Source organism: Mustela putorius, unplaced genomic scaffold (assembly GCF_011764305.1).
Source record: "Mustela putorius furo isolate JIRA1106 unplaced genomic scaffold, ASM1176430v1.1 tig00000430_pilon_pilon_pilon, whole genome shotgun sequence".
Taxonomy (NCBI): Eukaryota; Metazoa; Chordata; class Mammalia; order Carnivora; family Mustelidae; genus Mustela; species Mustela putorius.
The window spans coordinates 24,980,342-25,008,061 of record NW_025421377.1 but is presented as its reverse complement, the minus strand read 5'-3'; the positions used below and the strand labels follow the sequence as shown (position 1 = coordinate 25,008,061).

Sequence of the window (27,720 nt, the reverse complement as noted above, 5' to 3'; positions counted from 1 at the left end):
GCTTATCCTAACAAAAATTTTCATTTTTGTAATTGTCATACCGAATAGTCATTTTTCATTATAGCTTCTGGATTTTTTAAAATCTCATTTTAGGAAGGCCTTTCCCATACAAATACTATAAAAACAGAGAATAGTTTCTTTCAGAAAAACGATTTCCCCTTTTTGTAGGTGTCGATCCTATTATCTGGGAACAAGCGAAGGTGGACAACCCGGATTCAGAAAAGTGAGTACGCCCTTGTCGTCTTCCCACGGACAGACTGATACTTGCTGGGGAATGTTGACGCCTGGCTGGTTCAGTCGGTAGAGCGTGGAACTCGTGGTTTCGGGATTGTAAGTTTAAGTCCCACGTTGGGCTGGGAGCCTACTTGTTGACTGACAAGGCTATACAGTATGGTGAAAACCTTGAATCTGAGTATCATTCCCCTAATTTTGCCTTTAAAAGTATAAATTTTGACTGAACTTTATTTCTTTATTTGTAAAGTAAGAAGGTTGAAAAAAATCTGTGATTTAACATTGTTGATTTCATAGTCATTGATCTGTCTTTGAACCCTAGAAATTTATTGTGAAATTACATGAATGTTATTACAAAAACCCTAATTTCTGGTACTTTGTAATAATAGTAAAAGGCTTAAGATCTGATAATTGACCACTTGGATTTCTTCAGGTTAATTCCTGTACCCATGGTGGGTTTCAAAGAACTTCTTCGAAGACTGAAGGTTCAAGACCAGATGACTAAGCAGCATCAGACCAGATTAGATGTAAGCATTTAGCTTCATTCTCTGCCTCTGGCAATAGTAAAAAAGATTATAGACACTTTTTACTGTGTGGATTACTATTATGTTTTAGAGTTAAATAATACAGAGTATGCTGTAAAATTAACAATTACAGTTTTGTGCAGCTGCTTAGTAGAGAGCCTCCAAAATCATGTAAATCTGATTTTGTATATTTTAACAAAGAATTTAGAATTGTTGGCTTATCATTGCTATTAGGCTGTTATAATCCTTTTGCAGCCGGGGAATGCATATTATTATTATTTTGGGGTGGGGGGGTACTTTTTAAATTTAAATTCAATTAGGTAACGTATAGTATATTATTAATTTCAGAGGTAGAGTTCAGCGATTCATCAGTTACATGTAACATCACGTGCCCTCCTTAATGCTCATCACCCAGTTACCCCATCCCCCCATGCACCACCCCTCCAGGAACAGTTTGTTCCATGTAGTTAAGAGTCTCTTATGGTTTTTCTCCCTCTCTGTTTTCATCTTACTTTATTTTTCCTGGGTTTGTTTCTTTCACTAACCAGAATCATGCTGTATGTATTGTCCTTTGATGTGCTTGTTCAAGATATTCTTAGCGCATGACACTCCTTTTATAACCCTTATATATTCAACAGAGTTAGTGTCACTATTTGGGTTGCTTCATTCTGTTGTTATAATTTTGCCCACTTTTGTGCACAGACTTGAGCACAGGGGCTGGAATTTGAGGAGAACAGTATCATTTTGAGTCCCTGGCAGTCTGAGGTAAAGGCATGTTAACTTGGCATTGAGCACGTGGCAGGCTGTGCATGCTGACTTAGGCTGGAGGGCAGCTGGACTATGGATTTGGGGCTCACAGACCAATGGCATCCGTGTGTGATGGTGACGTGACTGGTTTGCCATTAGCTTTTTCTGGGAAACTCTGTCTCTCTTTCTATTCTGAATGAAAGCCTTGCTGGATAGAGTGTTCTTGGCTCTAGATTTTTTCCTTTTAACACTTGGAATTTATCATGCTGCTCTCTTAAGGCCTGCAAAGTTTTTGCTGAAAAACCCACTCATAGCCATATGGGGTTTCCCTTGTATGTAACTGCTTTCCTTTCTCTTGCTGCTTTAAAAATTCTCTCTTTATCACTACTTTTGGCCATCTTATTTACTTTGTGTCTGGGTGCAGACCTCTTTGTGTTGGTTTTGTCGGGGGGCTCTCTGTGCCTCCTGGATCTGGATTTCTCTTTCCCTCCCTAGACTGAGGATTTTTTCAGCTCTTATTCCTTCAGACAAATGTGTCCCCTTTTCTTGCTCTTCTCCTTCCGGGATCTCTGTCATGCAACTGTCATGCTTGAGAGTGTTGCTGAGTCCCCTGGGTCTGTTCCATTCTGGGTGTTTTTTGCCCCTCTCATCTGCTCAGCCTGATTACTTTTCATTACTCTGTCTCCCAGGTGGCTGATGTGTTCTTCTGCTTCCTCTTGTTTGCTGTTTATTCCAGGTTGTCTGTTTTTAATTTCATCTAGTGAGTTCATTATCAGTAATTGGTTCTTTTTTATGTCTCATCTCTTGGTGGAGAGTCTCATGGAGGTCGTGCACTCTTCTCTCAATTTTAGCACGTGTCTTTATGAGCATTACTTTAAACTCGCTATCAGATTACTTATCTGCATTTCGTTTAAGTCTCTTGCTTTGATTTTGTTCTACTCTTTGATTTAGGACATATTCCTCTGTCTACTCATTTTGTCTATTATTGTGTCTGTCTCTGTGTTAGGAAGTTCAGTGACTTTATGAAGAGGTCCTGCACTGCAGTGTCCCCACCAGAAAATGGTGCATCAAGGGTGTCTCCTAAGTGTTTTGTTACGGGGGTGTCCTAACGTGGCGAGCTGTGTTTGCCTTCGGTACAGCCTGCACTGGCTTTCTGCCTGTTGTGGGCAGAGCCTGGTGCCTGTGGTGTTAGTGGGCCAGTCCAGGGTTGCCTTGGGCTCGAGTTGAGTCAGAGCAGGTGTTTGCCAGAGACGAAGTAGCACCAAACTGTAGGCACTTTTCCTGTGTTGTCCCCTGAGAAGCTTTTGTTGGTGGCTGGGGCCTGCAGTCAGACCAGCTGCCTGCCCTAGCCCACTGCTGGACTCCTAGCCGGACTGGCTTGTGGTCATCTTCCCCTCTCCCTGGAGCAGGACTCGCTCTGGAGTGATGCCGGCCCTTGTCTGGGCTGCGTGCACACTGCCAGGCTTGTGGCACCGTGCAGTGGGTCTCCTCGCCTGGCCTTTTGTCTGGGTTGGGCTGTGGAGTCTGTCCTGCCAGTTTTCAGGTTGCTTTCTGGGTTATTTGTGCCGATGTGGGTGTTCTCTAGGCAGCCACACAGCAAGAGGTGAGCCCTGGGTCCTCCTACTCTGCTCTGCCATCTTCCCAGCAGCCTCTTGCATATTTTCTTAATTAAACACTTTTATTTATAAGGTCTTACCAAAGCAAAGGCTAAAGTTGTGATCCTTTTTTTTAAAAATTGTGTTAGTCACCATACCATACATCATTAGTTTTTGATACAGTGTTCAAGATTCATTGTTTACGCATAACACCCAGTGCTTGATGCAATACGTGCCCTCCTTAATATCCGCCACCAGACTCACCCATCCCCCACCCCCCTCCCCTCTAAAACCCTCAGTTTGTTTCCGGGAGTCCACTCTCCCTTGTGGTTCGTCTCCCCCTCCGATTTCCCTCCCTCACTTTTCCTTTCCTTCTGATGTCTTCCATGTTATTCCTTATGTTCCACAAGTGAAACCATATGATAATTGACTCTCTCTGCTTGACTTACTTCATTCAGCATAATCTCCTCCAGTCCCATCTGTGTTGATGCAAAAGTTGAGTATTCATCCTGACTGCTGAGTAATATTCCATTGTATATATAGACCATATCTTCTTTATCTATTCGTCTGTTGAAGGGCGTCTTGGCTTTCCACAGTTTGGTGATTGTGGACATTGCTGCTATGAACATTGGGGTTCATATAGCCCTTCTTTTCACTACATCTGTATATTTGGGGTAAATATCCAGTAGTGCAATTGCCGGGTCATAGAGTAGTTCTATATTTAATTTTTTGTGGACACTCTACACTGCTTTCCAGAGTGGCTGCACCAACTTGATTCCCACCAACAAAGTAAGAGGGTTCCCCTTTCTCCACATCCTCTCCAACATTTATTGTTTCTTGCCTTGTTAATTTTTGCCATTCTAACTGGTGTAAATTGTATTTCCCTGATGGCTAATGACGAAGAACATTTTTTCATGTGTTTGCAAGCTATCTGTATGTCTTCATTGGAGAAGTGTCTGTTCATGTCTTCTGCCCATTTTTTGACTTGATTATCTGTTTTTTGGGTGTTAAGTTTGAGAAGTTCTTTATAGATCTTGTATATCAGCCCTTTGTAATGTCATTTGTGAATATCTTCTCCCATTCCGTGGGTTTCCTCTTTGTTTTTTTGTTCGTTTGTTTGTTTTTTAAAGATTTTATTTATTTATTTGACAGGCAGAAATCACAAGTAGGCAGAGAGAGAGAGAGGAGGAAGCAGGCTCCCCGTGGAGTGGAGAGCCCGATGTGGGGCTCGATCCCAGGACCCTGGAATCATGACCTGAGCTGAAGGCAGAGGCTTAACCCACTGAGCCACCCAGGAGCTGTTGACTGTTTCCTTTGCTGTGCAGAAGCTTTTTTCTTGATGAAGTCCCAAAAGTTCATTTTCGCTTTTGTTTCCTTTGTCTTTGGAGATGGTGTTTTTGCAAAAAGTTGCTGTGGCCGATGTCAAAGAGGTTACTGCCTATGTTCCCCTCTAGGATTTTGATGGATTCCTATCTAATATTGAGGTCTTTCATCCATTTTGAGTTTATCTTTGTGTGTGGTGTAAGAGAATAGTCGAGTTTCATTCTTCTACACATAGTTTTCCCAGCATCAGTTATTGAAGAGACTTTTTTCCACTGGCTATTTTTACCTGCTTTGTCAAAGATTATTTGACCATAGAGTTGCGGGTCCATATCTGGACTCTACTCGGTTCCACTGGTCTGTGTGTCTGTTTTTGTGCCAGTTGGTGTCCATAGCTGTCTTGGTGATCATAGCTTTGTAATAAAGGTTGAAATCAGGCAAGGTGATGGTCCTAACTTTTTGTTTTTCAACATTTCCTTGGCTATTCAGGGTATTTTCTGCTTCCATACAAATTTAGGATTATTCGTTCCAGCACTTTGAAAAATGCCGATGGTATTTGGATTGGGATGGCGTTGAAAGTATAGGTGGCTCTGGGCAGCGCAGACATTTAACAATGTTTATTCTCCCATGAGCATGGACTGTTTCCCCATCTCTTTTTGTCTTCTTAGTTTCTTTCATGAATGTTCTGCAATTCCTCGAGTATAGAATCCTTTACCTCTTCAGTTAGGTTTTTGGTGCTGTTGTAACCAGAATCAATTCTCTAATTTCCCTTTCTACAGTTTCATTGTTAGTGTATAAGCAGCTGATTTCTGTGCCTTGATTTTTATATCCTGCCACATTACTGAATTGCTGTGTGAGTCCTAGTAATTTGGGGGTGGAGACTTACGGGTTTTCCATATAGAGTGTCATGTCATCTGCAAAGAGAGAGAGTTTGACATACCTTTTATTTCTTTTTGTTGTCTGATTGCTGTTGCTAGGACTTCAGTACTGTGTTGAACAAGAGTGGCGAGAGTGGGCATCCTTGTCGTGTTCCTGATCTCAGTGGCAAGACTGTCAGCTTTTCTCCATTGATAATGACATTCACTGTCGGTTTTTCATAGATGGATTTGGTGAAGTTGAAGAAAGTTCCCTCTGTCCCTAGACGCTAAAGCGTTTTAATCGGGAAAACATGCTGTACTTTGTCAGATGCTTTTCTGCATCAATTGAGAGGACCACGTGGTTCTTCTCTCTTCTCTTAGTGATTTGTTCTGTCATCTTGATTGATTTGCGACTGTTCAACTAACCTTGCATCCCAGGGATAAATCCCACCTGGTCATGATGGATAATCTTTTTAATGTACTGTTGGATCCTATTAGCTAGCATCTTGTTGAGAATCTTGGCATCCATATTCATCAGGGATATTGTCTGAAATTCTCCTTTTCGATGGGGTCTTTGTCTGGTCTGGGGAACAAGGTAATGCTGGCTTCATAGAAAGAGTCTGGAAGTTTTCCTTCTGTTTCTATTTTTTGAAACCGCTTCAGGAGAATAGGCATTCTCTCTTCTTTGAATGCTTGATAGAATTCCCCAGGGAATCCATCAGGTCCTGGGCTCTTGTTTTTTGGGAGGTTTTTGATCACTGCTTCTGTCTCATTACTAGTTATTGGTCTATTTAGGTTGTCAATTTCTTCTGTTTCAGTTTTGGAAGTTTATAGGTTTCCAGGAATGTATCCATTTCTTCTAGGTTGCTTAACTTATTACCATATAACTATTGATAATAATTGCTGATGATTGTTTCTATTTCCTTGGTGTTAGTCATGATCTCTCCCCTTTCATTCATAATTTTATTAGTTTGGGTCCTTTCTTTCTTCTTTTGGATTAGTCTGGCCCGTGGTTTATCGATCTTACTCTTTCAAAAAACTAGCTTCTAGTTTTGTTGATGTGTTCTACTATATCTCTGGTTTCTAATTCATTGATCTCTGCTTTAATCTTAATTATTTTCCTTCTTATGCATGGGGTAGGCTTAATTTATTGTTGATTCTGTAGTTCTTTAAGGTGTAAAGAGAGTTTGTGTATTCGGGATTTTTCTTTTTTCTTTTTTTTCGAGTGAGGCTTGGCTGGCTCTGTATTTCCCCCTTAGGACAGCCTTTGCTACATCCCATAGGTTTTGGACCCATGTGTCCTCATTCCCATTGGTTTCCATGCATTGTTTAAGTTCTTCTTTGATTTCCTGGTTAATCCTAACATTCTTGAGCAGGATGGTCTTTAGCTTCTAAGTTTGTGAATTTCTTGCAGACTCTTTCTTGAGATTGAGTTCCAGTTTCAAAGCATTGTGGTCTGAGAATATGCAGGGAATAATCTCAGTATGTGGTCTATTCTGGAGAAAGTTCCATGTGTGCTCCAGAAAAATGAGTATTCTATTGTTTTAGGGTGGAATGTTCTGTATATATATGAGGTCCATCTGATCCAGTGTGTCCTTCAAAGCTCTTGTTTCTTTGTTGCTTTTCTGCTTCGATGGTCTTTCTGTTGCTGAGAGTGGTGTGTTAAGATCCCCTACATTTAATGCCTTCTTATCAGTATGTCTTTTTACTTAACAGTTGGTTTATGTAATTGGCTACTCCCATGTTGGGGCATAAATATTTACAGTTGTTAGATCTTGGTGGATAGACCCTTTAAGAATGATGTGGTGTCCTTCTCTATCTCTGATTACAGTCTTTAGCTTAAAATCTAATTTGTCTGATACGAGAATCACTACCCCAGGCCCCAGCCTTCTTTTTAGGCCCGCTGGCATGAAAGATGCTTCTCCACCCCTTCACTTTAGTCTGGATGTATGCTTAGATTCAGAATGCTTCTCTTGTAGACAGCATATGGATGGGTCCTGTTTCATTATCCACAACCGGTGCCATTTTATGGGCCCATTTAAGCCATTCATGTTGGGAGTGATTATTGAAAGGTATGTTTTATTGTCATCCTGTTGCCTGTGAGGATCTTGTTTCTATGATTGTCTCTGAAAATTTCTGTTCTATATCACTCTTGGGGTCTTTCTTCTTTTATAGACGCCCCCCGCCTTAGTATTTCTGGTAGTGCCGGCTTGGTGGTCACATAATCTTTTAGTCTTTGCTGGTCTTGGAAGCTCTTTGTCTCTGCATCCATCCTGAACGTCAGCCTTGCCAGATAAAGTATTCTAGGCTGCATGTTCTTCTCATGTAGTGTCCTGAGTATGTCTTGCCAGCCCTTTCTGACTTGCCAGGTCTCTGTGGACACGTCTGATGTTATTCTGATGCTCCCTCCTCTGTACATAAAGAATCTCTTCCCCCAGCTGCCCTTAAGACAATTTCTCTAAATTTAAGATTCACGAATTTCACGATCACATGTCTGGAGGTCTTTCTATCCTCGTTGATCTTGGAGGTGTCTTCTCTGTCTCTAGGCCAGGAGCAACGCCTGGTGTGTTTTTCAATCAGTCCTGCTTGGGCGGAGTGGCCCTGCCCATGAAGGGGCCGGGCTCCGGGCTCCGTGGGATTCGGGCTTTTGCTCTCTGGGGGTTTTTGTTCTCTGGCAGTTCTTCTGCCTTTTCAGAGGGTGAGAGCAAAGTAAAAACGGTCCACACCCAGACCTCCGCCTCAGAGAGAAGCCACAGTTTGCTTCTCTCTGCAAACTCCTTTCAACACCGCAGCCTCCCACAGGCGGCGCACACCCCCAGCCCCCGTCTCAGCGGCCGCCCGAGAACCCCCTTGTCTCTACTCCCATGCCACCAAAACCACGAGCCGTACTGGTCCCGGTGAGCCTGGTCTTGGGGCCTGCCAGTTCCCAGGACCGCTGACTCTAGCCCATGCCAGGTGCGCGCAGCCCGGGCGAAGGTGGAGGCAGGGGAGGTGGCTCTGGTGGTCGCGGCAGCCGCCAGCCGCAGGGACCACTGACTGGAGCCCGGGCCGCTCGTTCGGGTGCGAGCAGACGCGGCTGCGGCCGTCCTTTGACCATGGGCTTCGGTCTGTGCGTGCGGCTGCCCCATCTCAACAGTTGTCCCTGAAATCCCTGGCGTTCTGTTTGAGCGCTGTGATCAGGCCCTTCCCACTTGCGGCCGCCAGTCTCCCAAGTTATTGCTGGTCCCCAAGCGCAGGCATTTCCGCACTGGGGTCTTACCAGTGGCTCACTTCTCCGGCGGTTCCCCTCCTGTGCACCCTCCCGTAGCGGTCTGCACACTCCGGCTCCTCTGTCGCTCTCCGCCCGTCGTCCTCTGGCCTGCAGAGATCCGGAAGTGTGAGATCTGCACGTCAGGCTGATGTCACGGCGTTCCGAGCGCGCTGGTTAGGTACCTAGCTCCGTTCGGGGAACCCGCTGAAACAGGGTCTCCTGCTCCTCTGCCATCTGGCCTCTCCTCCCAGTCGTGATTCTTTTGGTTGGCAGAGAATTGGAGATTAATGAAGCACTTGAATCATTGAGTGCTGAAATCTAGCTAATATCTTACTAAGTAGATTTTATAATCAAATACTTAGAGGTACTTAGCGGTTACCTCCAACTCTCTTATGTGGAATTCCTGATAACATACTCATTGAGACGGGAGTGAAAAGTGCACCGCTTTACAAAGCAGCGCTTTTCACAGTCAGCGGGCTCTGGTAGAGGTTCTCTCGTGGGGGCGCCTGGGGGCGCAGCAGGTTCAGCCTCTGCCTTCGGCTCAGGTCATGGTCTCGGTCCTGGGATCGAACCCTGCGTCAGGCTCTCTGCTCAGCGGGGAGTCTGCTTCCCCCTCTTCCTCTGCTTGCTCCTCTGCCTACTTGTGATCTCTCTTTCTCTGTGTCAAATAAAATCTTAAAAAAAAAAGTTCTCTCATTTACATTGACCCAGTGTCTGCTTTGGTATAATTTACACCCGTTCTCTCTGGCACTGATTGGTAGGTAATCACTGTGCTTCCTGTGATAGCCTTATACATATTTGAACGTTGTGATCATTTCTTCCTTTTTATTATTCTCTTCTCTGGCTATAAATTTAAACATGGCTTTTCATGTGACATGATTTCCAGAGCCTTCATTATCTTTGGGCTGGACACATTGGGTTTATCATCATCATTTTTAAAATGAGTTGCCACGGTACTATAAATTGGTATGACCACAGTTCTTCAAAGAAAGCCCAAAGAAGTTGTTACCTCTGGTTTTTCGTCTTAGTAGAGGTTTGTCAATTTTGTTGATCTCATCAGAGAACCAAGTATTTGGTCTCATTAATTTTTCTCTAGTATTCTGCTTATTAATTCATTTCTCTTTTTAACTATTTTCATCTGCTTGCTTTGGGTTTATTTTTCTCTTTTTCTGGTTCCTTTAAGTAGCAGTTTAGGTTATTAATTTGAGACCTTTTTCCTAGTAAAGCATTTAATGCTAATAATTTCCTTCTCAGCACTGCTTTAAATTCCACAGAATCTGATGTTATATTTTCATCTCTGATACATTAAAATTATTTCCTAATTTCACTTGAGAGTGCTATCTTAGTTTTTTTGGCTAATGGATTGTTCCATTTCCACGTTTGGAGATTTTCCTTTTACTTTTGTTGATTTCTAGCCTAGTTCTTTTATGGTCAGAGAACTTTGTATGATTTCAGTTGTTTTAAGGTTTTTAACCCACATCCCTTTGAAAAGAATGTAGATAATGATGTTCTTGGCTGGAGTTTTCTGTTAGTGAGATCTGGTTGGTAGATTGTTCAAGGTCTTTGTTTTTGTTGATTTTTCTTTTTACTAGTTCTATTTTGAGAGAATTGGGAGTCTCCAGCTACAGTTGTGGATTTGTCTTTTTCTTTCAATTCTGTCAGTTTTTGCTTCATGTATTCTGACAATATGTTGTTTCCTCTTTTCTGCCTTCATTTGGTTTTTTTGGACACTTTTTAGCATTCTGTTTTAATTTACTGTCCTTTCAACAATTTTGTTTTGATAGCCGGAGGGCATCTCTCAGCAGGTGTGGGGGTGGTGTTTCGTCACCAGGGCACATTTGGCACCGTCTAGGGACTTGTTTGGTTGGTAGAACTGGGGGGAGTGCTACAGGTGTCTGTTGAGTAGAGCCAAGGATGCTGATGCACATCCTGGTGTGTAGGGAGCTGGGCCTCTGCAGTGGTTGTCTGGCCCAGATTAATCCAGTAGTTCCCCCTGATGCACGGTGTCCCTCTCCGTGGTTTCAGTTACCCACGGTCAACCATGCTCTGGAAGCAGATGATTCTTCTGATGAATCATCAGAAGGACAACAGTAGCCTAATGCTGTGTCACAGTGTCTCTGTCACTCACTTCATCTTTCCGGGTAGGCATTTTATCACCTCCCATCATCGTAAGAACAGTGGTGAGTACAGTACAATAAGTATTTTGAGAGATCACATTCATGTAACTTTTACTACAATATAATTGTTCTAGTTTATTAATTTCTTAATGTGCCTAACTTATAAATGAGGCTCTATCATATGTATGTCTGTACGTGTAGGAGGGAACATAGTAAATATATAGGGCTTGGTACTCTCCATGGTTTCAGGCATCCATTGGGGGTTGTAAAAACATAACCCTCAGGGATGAGGAAGGGCTGCCACAGTACTGGAGTTGAGGAAACCTTCTCTAGATAACACTGTATCGCCCGCGTCAGTGCTAATACAGGCTTTTCTCGGAGCTGTCAGCTTGATGCTCGCTTCTCAGTTTCGGGCTTTGTTGTAACCTGAGTGGGGTATGCCAGAGGTGGGGGCCCTGGTCACTCACTACCCAGTCAGTGGTACCTCAGATCCCTCTCTTCTTCCCCAGGCCTCTTGCCACTCTTTCTTTCTCAGAGTCCTCAAATCATCGCCCGTGCATTCTGTTCAAGTTTGAAAGCTGTGTTCCGTAGGAGAGACAGAGTGCCATATACTTGAGTCCATCTTGTCCAAAATCAAAATTAATTCCTGTCTTTTGCTAGTTTTTCTGTTGCATTTAACTTTTCTTTACTGAATTTCAGGAGTTCACCATTACTCTGGATTTTAATCTCTACTCTGATTCTATTCAGATTTCTCCTAGTTTCTCGGGGGTATAGCTCAGCGGTAGAGCATTTGACTGCAGATTTCTCCTAGTTTCTCAACTCTTCCAACTCTGCAGTGTCCTGAGTTGAACAGAAAACTTGAGCGCAATAATACTCGCTAGTGTCTTGCCCTGTTTGCTTGGGAATCTGCTCAAGGAATCATTCTTTACCCCAAGAGCTAAGAGTCTCCTACATTTTTTTTTTCCTAATATTTTAGAGTTTAACCTTCCACATTTGGGTCTTTTGTCCTCATGGGTTTCAAGTTTACACAATAAGTAGTATGAACCCAAGTTTATTTTTCTTAAATGGGTCAGATGTTCCAGTGTCCTCCATAAAGAACATCCAGTGTTATTTTCCCCCAATGATTTATCAAAGCATTTAACCAGTCAGGTCACCATATGTAAATATGTAAGTGTGTGTGTGTGTGTGTGTGTGTGTGTGTGTGTGTGATGTATTCTGTTCTTTAATTAGTTTCACTTTTTTTTTTTACTCTGGCTTTAGTAGTGTATTTCAGTGTGTGGTAGAGTGAACCTCTGATTTTTTTCTTTGTCAGAGTTGTTGCATCTTTATGGATCTTTACTGTTCTATAATAGTCTTGGAATCAGTTTGTCGAAATGCTAGCGTTTTGGTTGGGATTGCATTAAACATGTTGTCTGTAGAGAATTGAATCTTAATAAATTATTCCATCATGAACATGTTAACGTTTCTTTACTCACTGAGGTACTGTCCATTGAAACAGTTTTAAGTACTTTCTTTAAAAACCTTGTACGTTCTTTCTGGGGTTAATTCCTAGATTGTTTTAGTGTTTGTGAATAAATACTGAATGGTAACATTTCTATTTTTTCTTAGTTATTGCTGGTTGAGAAAACCACTATATTCTTTTGTGTCTGGAAGCCGCCAACTTTTCAAAACTGGGGTGGGGGGAGAGCCTGAAATACATAGTATAAAACATGGCTACCGGGTGCCTGGGTGGCTCAGTGGGTTAAGCCGCTGCCTTCGGCTCAGGTCATGATCTCAGGGTCCTGGGATCGAGTCCCGCATCGGGCTCTCTGCTCAGCGGAGAGCCTGCTTCCCTTCCTCTCTCTCTGCCTGTCTCTCTGCCCACTTGTGATCTCTCTCTGTCAAATAAATAAATAAAAAATCTTTAAAAAAAAAAAAAACAAAACATGGCTACCTACTTTTGTTCCTTCAGCATGACCTGTCACTGGAAAGTTCCCTTAAAAGGTGACCTGTCCAGGTGTACATACTAAAATATGTCTTGCACAATCTTCTTACCCTCTTTCTTAAAACCTCTTAATATAAGTCCGTGCCATAGAATGATTGATCATGATAGGAACAATTATGGATTAATTCAGGTTGGGTAGCTTTAATGAAATGAGATTTAGCTCCCATCTGTAAGGTTAAGACTTCATAAGGCAGAACAGTATGATTTCAAGCCAGGCAAAGAGCAAATCCAAGACACAGAGGCATGAAAGTGTATTTGGTTGTGTGATTACGATCTTTTCTTTTCCCTTACGCTTGATCACTCCCTCTTAAGTATTTTATAACAGCTCAGACTGGACTCTACCATACTTTCCAAAGTTAGTGGAAATTTAGTGGTCTATTAAGGCCACTCCTGGATGTCACTTTATAGCTGTTAACGATTTCCATTCATGGGCTGGTTGTTAATATTACTACAGATTCCTTATTTCGGAAGTAAATGTTTTATTTTTCTGTATGCTTTGTCTCCTCACTAAATTTCCTAGAGCTCCTAAGAAACCTTTGAATGCTACTTTTTAATTTTCAGATTCACAAAGGGGAAGAAATATAAAGCAGATTTAAAGAGTTTATATTTTGAGAGATGACTCTGTCTCATTTTAGAATTAGATTTTGCATATAGATAACCCTGATATTTGTGATGTCTCTACTTACCTTCAAAACTTTTTAAAAAAATAGATCATATCTGAAGATATCAGTGAATTACAGAAGAATCAAACTACAACTATGGCCAAAATTGCACAATATAAGAGGAAACTCATGGACCTTTCCCACAGAACCTTACAGGTAGTACTTTGCAAATTTTTTTTGAACATTTTTAAGACTGTATGTGAGACCATGCTTAATAGAGAATTATTTTGGAATAGAGAAAAACATAGTGAAAGGAAGTAATAGTAATTTGAAAATGAAAAGTACTGATCTTTTCTCAGTAAAACTTGGGCAGTGGAGGAGAGGTCTCACAGGAGTGAGTGAAGAAAGCAAATAAATTCTAAAATTCACATTTTGGGGCACCTGGGTGGCTCAGTGGGTTAAAGCCTCTGCCTTCGGCTCAGGTCATGATCTCAGGGTCCTGGGATTGAGCCCCACATCAGGCTCTCTGCTCAGCAGGGAGCCTGCTTCCTCCTCTCTCTGCCTGCCTCTCTGTCTACTTGTGATTTCTTTCTTTCTCTCTGTCAAATAAATAAAATCTTAAAAATAAATAATAAAATAAAATTCACATTTTATTGAGAGGGTAGAAATAAATCGTCTTGGTGCAAAGAAAGCCTGTATCAGATCACTAATGTTTTCATAAAAGTAGTAGGAAAAACACTCAATTTTCAGTGCTAGAAAGGGGAGTATAACCATTAATGAAAAAAGAGGATGAAAAACAATAATAGAACTTCAAAATTAGCAAAAGGGAATAAAAGCATGAGCATCAGCAAAAATTGAAATTGTAAACTATCATGAAGACAGAAACATTGACTACCAGAATCAGTGCAATACAGGAAGAACTGTAGGCAGAATAAAATTTATAGTCTTTAAGCCTTCATTTAAAAATACAAATGCAAAAATAAGGAAGCTAGTCCTCACAAAGTTAGACATCGAGAGAGGCTAGTAAGAGAGAAACAAAGATGTGAAATGAGTGAAACCAGAAGTTAATCATAGTACAGAAAATAAATTGAAAGCTGTATCTTTGAAAAGATCTTTTAAAATAGCTAAATATTTTATGAGTCTGAAGAAGGAAAAGAAGAATTAGCAGTGAGAAAAGAAACATTACTATAGATAACACAGAACAGAATGAGAAGATACTACATTGTAATTCACGGCAACAAATTTGGGAGCTAGAGAAAATCGCTAAATTTTGCTGATTTCAATTTTGCTAAAAACTCATCAGCAGAGACACAAACATCTTAAATAGATTGTAGAAACAATTGAGAAACTTACTAAATACCAACCCTGGAAAAATACCAAGGCCAGATAGTTTGATTGCTGAACTCTAACCACTAAAGCGCTAATTCCGAAGTTGTAGGAAAAATACATAAACCATCTCCTCATTTTTTAAAATAACTTTGAGATAAAATTCACCAGCCATACAATACACCCTTTTAAAGCATACAGTTTAGTGGGTTTTAGTATATTTAGCCTGTGCATCATTGTTACAATCGATTTCTGAAATTTTCATTGCCCTAAGAAGAAACTCCATCCCTGCTGGCAGTCACTTCCCATTTCATCCAGAACTCCCAGCCCTAGGCAGCCGCTTCCTGTCGCTACGGATTTGCCTGTTCTGGACACGTCATGTGAATGGAACAGGAGATGTACGATCTTTTGTGACTGGCTGCTTTCATGTAGCATAATGTTTTCAAGGTTCATCTGTGTTGTAGTATGTCATACTACATAAAAATATACCATATTTTTAATCTGTTCATCAATTGATGAACATTTTGGTTGTTTCCCCTGTTTGGTTATTATGAATGTTGCTGTTGAAATTTGTGTACAAATGTTTGTGTGAATGTATGCTTTCATTTTTTGTGGGCCCATAAGCCTACCATTGGAATTACTTGATCATGTGGTAACTCTTTAACATTTTGAAGAACTGCTAAAAACTGTTTTCCAGAGCAGCCAGGCTATTTTACATCTGGTTTTGGTACCCCAAAATAAAAATCTAGTAACAGATATGTCTAATAAATACACAAATTTTGCTGAGTGAAAGCAGCCAGATTTAAAGGCTATATATGACATGATTCTGTTTTTATGGTGTCATGCAAAAAGCAAAACTAGAGACGGATAACAGATCCATCGTTGCTAGGGCGGGGAGGGAGGGAGAGGAGTAACTAACTACAAGGAGGTGAGGGAAAGGTTCTGTGTCTTGACTGGGGCCATGGTAACATGACTTTATCAAGATTCCTAGTAACTGTACACCTCAAGTGGGTGGATTTTGTTCTATGTGGATTAGACCTCAGTAAATCTAACCTAAAACAACAGAAGTGCAGTAGTTTTAAATGAAATAGAAGCAAAATGATTCCAACTACTAATCAAATCCTATAAGAATATACTGTGACTGAGTGAGGTTTATTTCAGGAATGTGGGGTTGGTTTTATAACAGGAAATCAGCATATAATTTATCATGATCAACACATTAAAGAAGAAAATATGAAAAAGATTGTTAGCACCAATTCAAAGAAAGCACTAAAATCACATTTCAGAAACTATTATTATTGTGTTATCTTGGAGGTTTTCATAAAAATATAAAGGTAAGTAACTAACATAAACATTGGATTTTCTTTTTGCTAATGACATGATTGTGTATCAGGAAAACTCAGGGAAAAAGACAGTATGGTAAGATGGCTAGATACAAGGTAAAGGTACAAAAACCAAAATTCCTTTTTACTGCTAGTGGAAATAGGAAAATATTCCATTTACTATGATGAAAAAATTATACTTAGGAATAAATTTATGAGGAAAGTAAAAAATGTGAAATAAAGTCTTTACAAATAGACATATAAACCTCTTAGGTGCGACTTACTGTTCATTTTATAAGATTAAAAAATACAACTTTTAAAGCCCTAATTAAAATCTTTCAGTTCGTAAAGAATAGGTTTTGGCAATAGCTTTTGGCTAAACAAAATAGTGAAAGGGACTTGTCAGATTTTAGAACCCGTTTTAAAGGTTTTGTAACAAATCAGTGTGGGATTGGCATAGGATTGGACAAAAAAGATCAATAGATGCCAGTATAACGTAACATTTAGTATGACAAGTGGTGATATTTCAGTTCCGTAGGTTTATGTAATAAATAAGGCTAGAGTAACTGGCCCTGTAGGGAAGAAACAGACTGTGTGTTTTACCACAGACAAAAACGAGTGGATGAGAGAGATTGAACTCTAAGAAGTTTATGACGCTACATGTACAGCCCTAGGGACTGGAGAGATTTTTGGCCAGAAAGCCAGGAACTATAAAACCAAATTAGCTACATAATTAGAAAATTTTCTGTAGCAAAAGGTGCCAGAGCCATTTGTCAATGGTCGTGTGACAGATACCAGAAAAAACGGAATTTGCAGTTGGCACTAATTATTCATACTATACAAAGAGATACTTCAGTTTTGGCCAAAAAACCCAAGTGAAATATGGGCAAAGAATGTGTAAAGGCAGTTCACAGAAGAGCAAATGCAAAGTAGTTCTTCACTATTAAAAGATGTTTCTTTAATTTTCAGGAAAGGGCAGAAAAAACGTGGGCTCCATTTATACTTGTTTGGGGAAAATTTAAACAACTTACTGCTGATTGGAATGTGGGGAAAGGGCTACTTTCATGTGGCCTAGGAATCTAAATTGCTTGTGAAACAATTTAGCTTCTGTTAGACTAAAAACATGCTTTTAAACCCAGCAGTTTCATTCTTGGGGGTGGGTGGGTCTATATAAGCAAATCTATAGATATAAAAATATTTATAATATCAAAACTAGAGACAACATATATATGTCTCAGTAAGAGAAATAACTAAATTAGCTATTGGTCATTGATGCATGAAAAATTATGCAGGCATTAACAACAAATTAGAGGCATGTATCAGTATACTAAAGCAGACCACCAAGTAAAGATGCGCAAACCTGATTGAAATCTTGAACTGTGAAGATTCCTGCTATATTGTGAGTGTATTGTTGAGCTGGTTTCTTTCAGCAACTGACTGCAATAAAATTACTTGCATGACTAAAGAGAACCATGATTCTGTTGGTATTGCTGGTGGCTTTTCTTCACACAGGTCCTGATCAAACAGGAAATCCAGAGAAAGAGCGGGTACGCCATCCAGGCGGACGAGGAGCAGTTGCGAGTTCAGCTGGACACAATTCAGTGTGAACTGAACGCACCCACCCAGTTTAAGGTAGGCATTTGTGAGCCCATAAAGCTAGAATCTAGCCCATAAAGCTAGAATTCCATAAAGAGGAATTTTGGGGCGCCTGGGTGGCTCAGTGGGTTAAAGCCTCTGCCTTCGGCTCAGGTCATGATCCCAGGGTTCTGGGATCAAGCCCAGCGTCAGGCTCTCTGCTGAACAGGGAGCCTGCTTCCTCCTCTCTCTCTGCCTGTCTCTCTGCCTACTTGTGATCTTTCAAATAAATAAATTAAAAATCTTTAAAAAAAAAAAAAAAAAAAGAATTTTATATAGTGGTAATTATTAAAATATTCTGTCATCTTTAGTCAAACTTCCTTACTAAAGTAGATTCTTAATGTTGGCTTTGGCCTGTGTTAGTGTTAACGTAATCGTGTTAGTAACAGAGGGAGAATGAGACAACTTACTAGAGTGGTACCATCCTGTTCAGAAAAGAAGATTCTCTTGGGCTGCCTGGGTGACTCAGTCAGATGCCCAGCTCTGGATTTTCAGCTTATGATCTCAGGGTCCTGCAGCCGAGCCCCGCGGCAGGCGCCCTGCTCGGTGGGGGGTCTCCCTGACGCTCTCCCTCTCCTGCAACACCCTCTCCAACACACGGGCACACACACACTCTCAAAGAGATCTTAAAACCACCAACAAAACCTGTGGTTAGCAGTTGTAATTGGATTTGGTCTTATGTTTAGGGCCGACTAAATGAACTGATGTCCCAAATCAGGATGCAGAATCATTTTGGCGCAGTCAAATCTGAGGAGAGGTACTACATAGATGCAGATCTGCTCCGAGAAATCAAGCAGGTAAGTGCGCCCGCGCCTTTTAGAAAGGGGAAGTCACTTCACATCCGTTAGGCTCGCTGCCGCCCGAAGGAGAAACAGAAGCGTTGACAAAGATGGGACGGAAATACAGCCCTCGCGCGCCGCTGGTGGTGATGTCAAACGGTGTGACTGCTGTGGGAAAGGTTTTCAAAAAATTAAGCCTCTGCGGACCGTATGATCGCGCAGTTCTGCTTCTGCATGTCCCCCTGGAGGAGCCGAGAGCCGGGACCGCGACGCTGCGCTCCTGTGTTCCTGGCGGTCCTCCCCGCAGCCACAGTGTGGAGGGACCGGGTGTCCACAGAGCGATGAATAAGCCAGATACAGTGTATGTACCTTGTAGGAGATCCCTCAGCCTTAAGAGCAGAGGAAATTCTGACACCCCCTGCAACATGGATGAATCCTGAAAATGTGAGGGCAAGCGAAATGAGTCAGTTTAAAAGGACACATTGCAGGATACCTGGTGCAGCTCCCGGTAGAATGGCGGTCGCCAGGGGCCGGCGGCGAGGGAGTGAGGAACGCGTATTTATGAGGTACAGATTTATTTGGGAAGAGGAAAGTTCTAGAGGTAGAGTTTTATATAATGTGCATAAACTTAATGCTGCTGAACTGTATACTTTGAAGAATGGTTAAAATGGATATTTCCATGTTTTTTATATTTTATAATAAAAGATGAATTCAGTTAGTAGAGGCAGAAAGTTCCCTAGACCCTCGTATTTCAGTGGTAGGTGGTGGCGGCGGCGGTGGCAGCACTTGAGAAGACATTAGCTTCTGCATCCGCTCAGTCCTTCCTCTGTACCTGCTTCCCCTACACTTCATTTAAGGTCGGTGATTTGTATGTACATTGAAGTCTGGGAAGTAAGTGCTCTGTGTCCTGGATTCCCAGCTTGTACGCCACAGAAATTGTGACTAGGTCCAGTTACGGATCCTCTCAGCCCTCAGGGGACCTAGGTAAAGGCTGGGGTGGCCACAAACCGCTCCATTTTTAGGCTCATTTGGTTTGAAAATTTTGGGGAAAGTACTGCTCTAGCTTTATTTTCTCCAGTATAAATACAGTCCGTGATTATTTTTCATTAAATCAAATTATATCTAAAGATAGAAAAATGGTAAATTGTATAGAACATACGGAGTGGGACTGTTGGCAGGGCCCGGAGGATTTTCGATAGTTAAAATTGTCATCCACAAATCCCGTTTTATTATGTGCTTTGGAATGGATATTGTCATTTGATACAGCTAAAGGCCAGTTTGGGCCCTGGATTCTTGGGAACTTAGGTACAGACACACTTGATTATATCCCATCGTAAGTATCTACAGGAAAATTAGCGGAGAATGACTTCAGGCTGTTGAGGTAAAGAACTGTACTGAAGAGTCTAGGCAGTATCTGGAGTAACGGAAGCACCTAGCGGAAACCACAAAAAGCAGTGTTTGTTTTGGGATTAAGTCACATCTCATCACCTAGCTGAGGAAGTTAACCAGGTTTCTTAACCTGCATCTCAGCTGTTTTATCTGCAGCACCAAAGGGTGCCTGAAGGAATGTTAAGTAACTTATTTAGTAACCGCGAGGCTCTAAGAACTGTCTTAACACCTGGATACCTGCAGTTGTCAGCAGCTGTGGGTACCACTGCCTTCACGTACTGGATACTCGAAACCGGAAAACTCCGTTTACAGAGCGAGGAGTGTGCCAGTCATCCGTGTTTAGGTACCTTCTTGCATTCAGATTTAACATGAAATCTGCGTCTTCTGTAAAATTTCTGTTGCGGATAGTCATGTGATCTTGTTTTTCACAGCGCGTTTGTCTAGATCATAGAAGTGTGGTCGCAGAAGACGGAGGGCGGCTGTTGGGGCGCGTGTGCGCTGGGAGCGGCCGTTTTAGGGCTGTATTGCCAGTAAAAGAATGGGAAAAAGTCCTTATTCCTGTGGGCAACTTGCAGCTTAATAGATTACTACATTAATCTATTTCTAAATTTCTTCTAGCATTTAAAACAACAACAGGAAGGCCTCAGCCACCTGATCAGCATCATAAAAGATGACTTAGAAGACATCAAGTTGGTAGAACACGGATTGAACGAAACCATCCACATCCGAGGTGGGGGCTTTAGCTGACACTGCACCGAGCTCCGCTAGCGGCTTGTGAAACTCTCCTCTGCTACGTCAGACCGTCCTTAGGGATGAGACTGACCTCACGGAGGGGAGAAAGGAAAACCGTCCTCTCCTGGCTTGTGAGGAGGTTACTGCTGATTGAGGTCTGAAGTGACACCGCTTCACAGCTCTTCAGAGAGAGCCTCTGGCAGATTTACGCCTGAAAGCTGTGCTCCGCTATAAAAGAGAAGTACGTGATCACTGAAGAGAAGTACTGTTGTGCATTTTGACAACAGCATTGTTCTTAAAACTAATCAGTGTTTAATGATCATTTTCCATTGAGCCTTTACTCTGCTTTCCATAGCAAGTAGATACAAAACACCTGCTTTGCCCATGACATAAACTACACAACCACGTGGCTGTTGGAGCTTTGTACTTCAGAATGTAAATGTGCATCCGTTTTATATGTTTGTGCATTCACCCGTGGGGGGGGGAAAGGAAATGGAAGAGTATTTAATGATTAATGTGGGGTTTTTTTTCATTCTATAAAGAGTTGAAAATATATTTTTATATTATTTTACTTGAAATTTACAGAACCCATTTAAGTGATTAGGATATAGCAAAATTACATTTTATCATTTTTGCAACTTTTTTTGGTTTTTTTTAGGCCTTTTTATTTCTAAAGATGAAAACGGAAATAAATTCTTGATCATAATCACTTTTATGTAATTCTGTCTGATGCTTTATTTGGCTATGGGAGAGTAACCATGTCTTCACAAGTATTCAATCATCACAATTCAAGAATTTCAGTCTTTCCTTGAGTCTGATTTTTCCCACCTAAGGAAAATGTATCCATGCTGACATATTTTGACTAGGTTATGGCAGACAAAACATTTCAGGTGTCACCTACGGTAAAGAATTCCCTATCGTTAGTATTTGAAAACTCTGGAAAATCTGAATTAGACATCATGTGAAAGAGATTTTTTAACAGTCCGGTAATTTTGAACAGTTCTGACGACAGACTTCCCCCTGGCCTGTTGACCAGGTTGTAACGCTCTAACTTTTGTTGTAATGCTCTGACTTCGCACTGGCTTGTAGCGAGAAGTGTTTTGAGAAGCAGGCCCGTGCCTCTTGGCGCTGTGCCGACAGGGACGGTGAGGAGCGGTAGATCCCCAGAGCTCATCCTGTCCGAGCCCCCTGAACAGATTGAACAGAGTTGTCCAGTTGCAAACCAGGAGACTGGGAATTTTTAAAAATGATTCTGATTCTGAGCTGCTGAAAGTTTGCAGCCACTTTTGCCGAGCTGTTGGCGTGCAGACCTGCGGACCCTCCTCCGTCGTACCTTCCTGCTCACTTCGTTGCCATTCCAGCAAGCTCTTCCCTGGTGTTTTCTCCTTGGCCCAGAAAACAGCCAATCTCACTCTTCTCTTCCGTGTAGCGGAGTAGAGGAGGAATTTCTGTCCTAGACACCCTCCTATCAGGGCGACTTGTTGATCTAACCAACGAGCAGTTTTACTCGCTGAGCCGTAAAGGCGAGTGCACAGCCTGCTCATCACGCATGCCATGTTCACTTCTCTAGCCTTGCATTTTTTATGCTCTGATGTTCTTGGGCTGATATTTTCACAAGATAAATACTCCTAGGCAGGGCCCAAGATCTGCCTTAGAAAGACCGGCCTAGCCGGCCTCATAAGTTTCAAGCCCACCGACCGCGCGTGCGCAGGCAGCTCTGTCCTCGGTTCCTGTGGCCTTTCGGAGAACGGGACTTGGCAGAGGTGCGGTCAGAGCAAGTACAGGACAGATTCTTGTGTGCTGAGTAGGAAGAGCAAGGACCCATTTTGGCCTGAGGACTAAGTTGTGTTCTCCAGCACAATTTCTAGAAGTTCTAATGGACAGCCCACTCAAGATTTCAAACGCGAGGAGAGGTCAGCAGCACAGCAGCGCACCGAGACCGCAGGGAAGATGGCGGCGTGGGAGGGCGCTGGGCTCTCTCCCGCCACAGACACTGAAGATGCAGCCAACTCGGAGAATGACCTCAGCACTAGCAGCCCAGCTCCTGCACAGCTACAGACAGAAACACACTCAGAAGGGCAGCGGCCGCAAAGATGCAGCTGAGAATCAGCTAGTGCGGTGGTCACGCCTGAGCGAGAGGCATGGAGGGCTTCCCGGAGGAGGGGGTCAGATCCCAAATAGGGCACTCCCGAGCCTGGAGGTCACTGAGGAGATGAGCCCCCATAACCTCTGGCTCGCAAATCAACAGGGCTTCTCCCTGGGAGACTTGGAGGGCAACAGGAGACTGAGACTCCACTCTTAAAGGGCCAGGACCCTACATGACTGGGTTCAAGAACCAGCGCCAAGGCAGCAGTTCGGTGTCTGGCTTAGACGGGAAGATTTATTGACTAATTATAAGGGAAGTGCTGGAGGAGTATGACCTGTGGATGCCCCACGGAAAGACATGCTGGTGTACACAGCTGCTCTTGACCTCCCCCGGGCTTCACTGGCCAGAGCTGCCGGGAAACCGCGGCGGGAAACCCTCCGTCTACCTTGCCGCCCCCTCCCGCAGCCCTGGTGCTCCCGCAGCCGGCTCCCCCCGGCTCCCACCACGCTAGGCCCAGCAGGCAGCCCCTTCCTAGCACCCCGCCCCAGGGAGCAGGGGAGAGGGCCCACGTCCCGCCCCCCAGCACACACACAACAGTTGCAGCGAGGCCTCCCAGCACCTGCACCAGGAACTAGCCACCCCCAACCCCCCCAACCCCCGTCAGCACTCCCAGAGCAGCTGCAGCCTGGCAGCCGGCCACGCAGGGAACAAGCCCCGCACACCGGGGTGCCCACAGCAGTGGTGACCAGTCACTGCAGCCAGCCCTGCCCACCAGAGCGCGTGCAGCCGCGGCGGCGAAGTCTCACACCGTGCCGGGGGCCGGCTCTATCCCCCAGTGCCTCCTTAGCACGGGATGACTTCTACATAAGGCCACTGCTTTCAAGACTAGGAGATGCAACCGACCCACCCAATACACAGAAACAGACAAAATGAGACAAGGAAAGAAGACAAACCTCAGGAAAGGAGCTAAGCGAAACAGACAAGCAATTCACTTGATAAAAGTTCCAAGTAATGGTCATAAAGATGCTCAGACTTGCGACCAGAGTGGATACACTGAGAACTCTAATGGACAAGTAGCAAACAGAACAAAGAGCCAGTGAGATCGGACAAATTACCGAAATGAAAACCACGCTAGAGAACCAAGAGCGTGTCAGGTGGCGCGGAAGAATAGCTCACCAAACCAGAAGACGGGGTAGTGGAAACCACTGAAGCTGTGCAAAAAAGAATTTTAAAAAGAAGGCTAGGGAACTCTGCAATGTCAACTGTACTAACATTTGTTTTAGAGGGATCCCAAGAGAAGAGAGAAAGAGGCAGAAAACTCTGGGGAAGGAAAACAGGCAGCCAGGTCCAGGACGCCACAAACAAATGAATCCAAGAAGGTCTACACCAAGACATACACTAATTAAAATATCAAATCAAAGATAAAATCTTAAAAGCAGCAAGAGAAAAGCAGCTAGTTCCATACACGGGGAAACTCCATAAGACTATGAGCTGACGATTCACCAGAAACTGCAGGCCAGATGCGAGTGGCATGCTATTTTAAAAGTGCTGAAAGGAAAAACCTAAAACCAAGAATATTCTACCCAGCAAAGTTATTCAGAATTGAAGGAGAGATACAGTTTCCCAGTGAAATTTTTAAAAGTTCCACTGCTAAACCAGCCTTATAAGAAATGTTAAAGGTACTTCTTTAAGCAGAAAAGTCCATAACTAGAATAAAACCATGAAGGGAAAATTTCACTGGTGAAAGCAAAATACAGTAAAAGTACGAGATCACTTATAAGCTAGTATGTACATTAAGACACAAAAGTAGTAATATCAATTATATCTACAATAACTAAAGGATACACAACCATGTAAAATATGACATCATATACATAAAACATGGACAAGGCACATAGAAAATGTGGTTTTAGAATGTGTTTGAACTTCAATGACCATCATCTTACTTACTTACATAGACTAACATATCATCTACATATTATACACACACACACACACAGAGGATGTTATTATATATGAACATCATGGTAACCACAAACCGAAAACCTGTAAGTGATACACAAAAAATAAAGAAGAATTCAAGCACAACTCGAAAGAATGTCATCAAATCACAAGGACAGAGAGCAAGGAAAGAAGGAAGTGGGGCTCAGTCACTTGAGCATACGACTCCTAATTTCGGCTTCAGTCATGATCTCAGGGTTGTGAGACTGAGCCCCACATCAGGCTCCACACCTAGTGGAGTGCAGAAAACAACAAAACAAAACCAGGAAACTACATTAACCAGGAAACAATAAAATGGCATAAGGACATGCTTATCAGCAATTACTTTAAATGTAAAGAGACTAAATGTTCCAATCAGAAGACAAAAGGTGACTGAATGGATTAAAAACAACAAGACCCATCTGCATGTTGCCTACCAGATACTCCCTTCAAACCTAAAGATAATACAGACTGAAAGTGAAAGGGAAAAGATACTCCAGGCAAAAAGAGACCCTCAAAGAGAGAGCGATACAGAGGTCAGTGCCGCAGACTTCTGAACGAAAACTGGCTGGCTGGGAAGATGGAGTAAGAGGACCCTGAGCTCACCCAGTCCCAGGACTACAAGTAGACAACACCCCTGTCAGTGTAAATAGCCTGGAAAACCACCCGAAGACTGGCAGGACACACTTCACAACTTCAGGGGCCGAGCAGACCAGGGCGCCCGCGGGGCCGGAAACGGACTTTCCCAGGAGGGAGGCGGGCCACAGATGGGGAAGACAAACCTCCGTAACACCGGCCTTTCAAAGTGAGAGGTGCTGAATCCTTTGAGTTCTTAAAACCAGCAGGACTTAAAGCCCAGAATTCAAAAAATTAGCGGGTTCAGCTGAGCCAGGGCAGCATGTGAAGTGGCGTCTCCACCATAAAGAGAAAGCACAGCAACCAACCCACGAGTACAGCTGAGAACGAGCAGTTTGGAACCCACCAGGGGCAGATGGGACATAATGAGCTCCGAGCGCAGCCCGCAGACGGGCATCACGGAGCAACCCTCCCGGAACAGAGGGGCTCACCAGCTCACCATTTTTCTCCTCCAAGCCCCAGCATAAACCATGGCCACCTATGAAAAGTAATGTGGTGCTGAAACTCCTTCCCTAACTGGCTGGCACCAAGCCCTTGCTTCAGGGGATCTGCCCTTCCCAGTCAGACTGGCCTGAGTCCTGGCTCCACGGGCCCCTCCCCAAGAAGGGGAAACCCTTCCATGCAAACCCTGCCAGCACCACCTCCCCCGACTCACCCATTTTACAGGACCTCAATTCCTCTGGCGGGGGGTAGGTCTCAGTTTGCAGGCAGACCACTGCACACCTGGCTGCCTCCAACAGGCAAAGAGCCTCTGCAGAAACTGGACCGAAGGCAAAAAGAGACAAAGACTCAACAGCAGAGCACGCGTGACACACACCGGAGACACACCCCTGAAGCACGAGGCACTGGCGACCAGGGGTCGCTGCACTGCAGGGCACGACTGGACCGCTCCTCCACAACGTTCTTATTGTTAAGAGCAAAAGAAGTAGCTGACTTTCCTAACCTAAAACAGGTCCAGAAAGTCAGACAAAATGCGACAGAGAAACCTCTCCCAAATGAAAGAACAAGGACCAAACCCCAGCAAGAGACCAAGTGAAGGATAAAAATAACGTGCCCAGAAGAGAATTAAAGTAATGGTCACAAGATACTCACTGGTCTGGAGAAAAGAGTGGAGAACACCAGTGAGACCCTTAACACAGAGATAAAAAAGACCCAATCAGACAGGAACACAATCAATGACACTAGAATACACCTGACAGGATAAAGAGCAGGCTAGGTAGAGTGGAGGAACAAATTCATCACCTGGAAAGCGCAGGAATGAAGAGTAACTAAGCTGAGAAAAAAGACAAAATTAGGCAAGCTGAGGATAGTCTTAGCAACCCAGTGACTCCATCAAGTGTAATAAGATCCACACTACAGGGGTCTCACAAGGAGAGAGAGAGAAAGGGGAAGAAAATTTATTTGGAAGAAATAATAGCTCCAAACTTTCCTAATCTGGGGAAAGAGATACCCCCACCCCAAATTTAATCAAAGGAGGTCCAAACCAAGACATAGGAATTAAAATGTCTAAAAGTAGCAATAAAGACAAAATTTTAAAAGCAAGAGAAAAGACAGTTATGTGCAAGACTATCAGCTGCTTTTCAGCAGAAACTTTGCAGGACAGAAGAGAGTGAAATGATACATTCAAAGTGCCGACAAGGGAAAACTCTGCAACCCCAAATACTCTATCCAGCAGGACTGTATTCAAACTAGAAGGAGAGATAAACAGTTTCCCCAACAAAAACTAAGGAGTTCACAATCACTTAAGCAGCCCTACAAAAAATACTAAAGGGGAATTTTGAGTAGAAAAACCATTATATCAGAGTATGAAAAATAAAAAACACAAAAGCAGTAAAAATAAATATTTCTGTAAAAATTAGTCAAGGGATTTGTCAGGTAAAAGGAGGTAAACACGGGGAGGAGAGGAGGAGAGAATGGGTGTAAACTTTAGTGACCATCAACTTAACACAGACTGCTTTGTGCAAAAGACATTATATACAAACCTAATAGAAACCACACATTAAAAACCAGTATGCAAAGAATAAAGATATGCAAAGAATAAAGAGAAAGGAATCTAAGTATATCACTAAAGAAAACAAAAAACCATAAAAGCTAGAAAATAATTAGAGGAAATCTATAGAAACTACCACAAAGCAAGTAACAAAATGGCAATAAATACATATCTATCAGTAATTATTGTGAATGTAAATGGACTAAACATTTCCATCGAAAGACACAGGGTGTAGGGCACCTGCGTGGCTCAGTTAGGTGTCTGTTTCGGTTTTAACTTGGGTCATGATCTCAGGGTCGTAGGACTGAGTCCCTCGCTGGGCTCCACACTCAGTGGGGAGTCTTCTGTCCCTCTCCTTCTGCCCCTCCCCCTGAATGCATGTGCTGTCTAAAATGGGTAAATAAATCTTAAAAAAAAAAAAGAAGACACAAGGTGACAGAGTAGATAAAAAAAGAAGACCCATCTATAGGCTGCCTACAAGAGACTCATTTCAGACCAAAAGACACCTGCAGACTGAAAGTGAGGAAATGGTGGGGCGTCTGGGTGGCGCAGTCAGTTAAGCCTCTGCCTTTTGGCTCGGGTCACGATCCCAGGATCCCGGCACTGAGCCCCAAGTCA

At 42.9% G+C, this 27,720-nt stretch overlaps 1 protein-coding gene across 2 annotated transcripts in view; it reads left to right on the top strand.

Moving 5' to 3' along the window:
• Window positions 1-21,128, top strand: part of NUP54 (nucleoporin 54) — a 36,181-nt gene extending 15,053 nt beyond the window's left edge. For both annotated transcript variants that reach the window (XM_004766243.3, XM_004766242.3), the window contains 6 exons: window positions 169-223; window positions 665-758; window positions 13,336-13,443; window positions 17,388-17,507; window positions 18,197-18,307; window positions 20,297-21,128. In XM_004766243.3, coding sequence (XP_004766300.1) covers window positions 169-223; window positions 665-758; window positions 13,336-13,443; window positions 17,388-17,507; window positions 18,197-18,307; window positions 20,297-20,425 — 617 coding nt within the window. In that variant the 3' untranslated portion in view covers window positions 20,426-21,128. The remainder of the gene's footprint in view (window positions 1-168; window positions 224-664; window positions 759-13,335; window positions 13,444-17,387; window positions 17,508-18,196; window positions 18,308-20,296) is intronic.
• The last annotated feature ends 6,592 nt before the right edge of the window (window positions 21,129-27,720 follow it).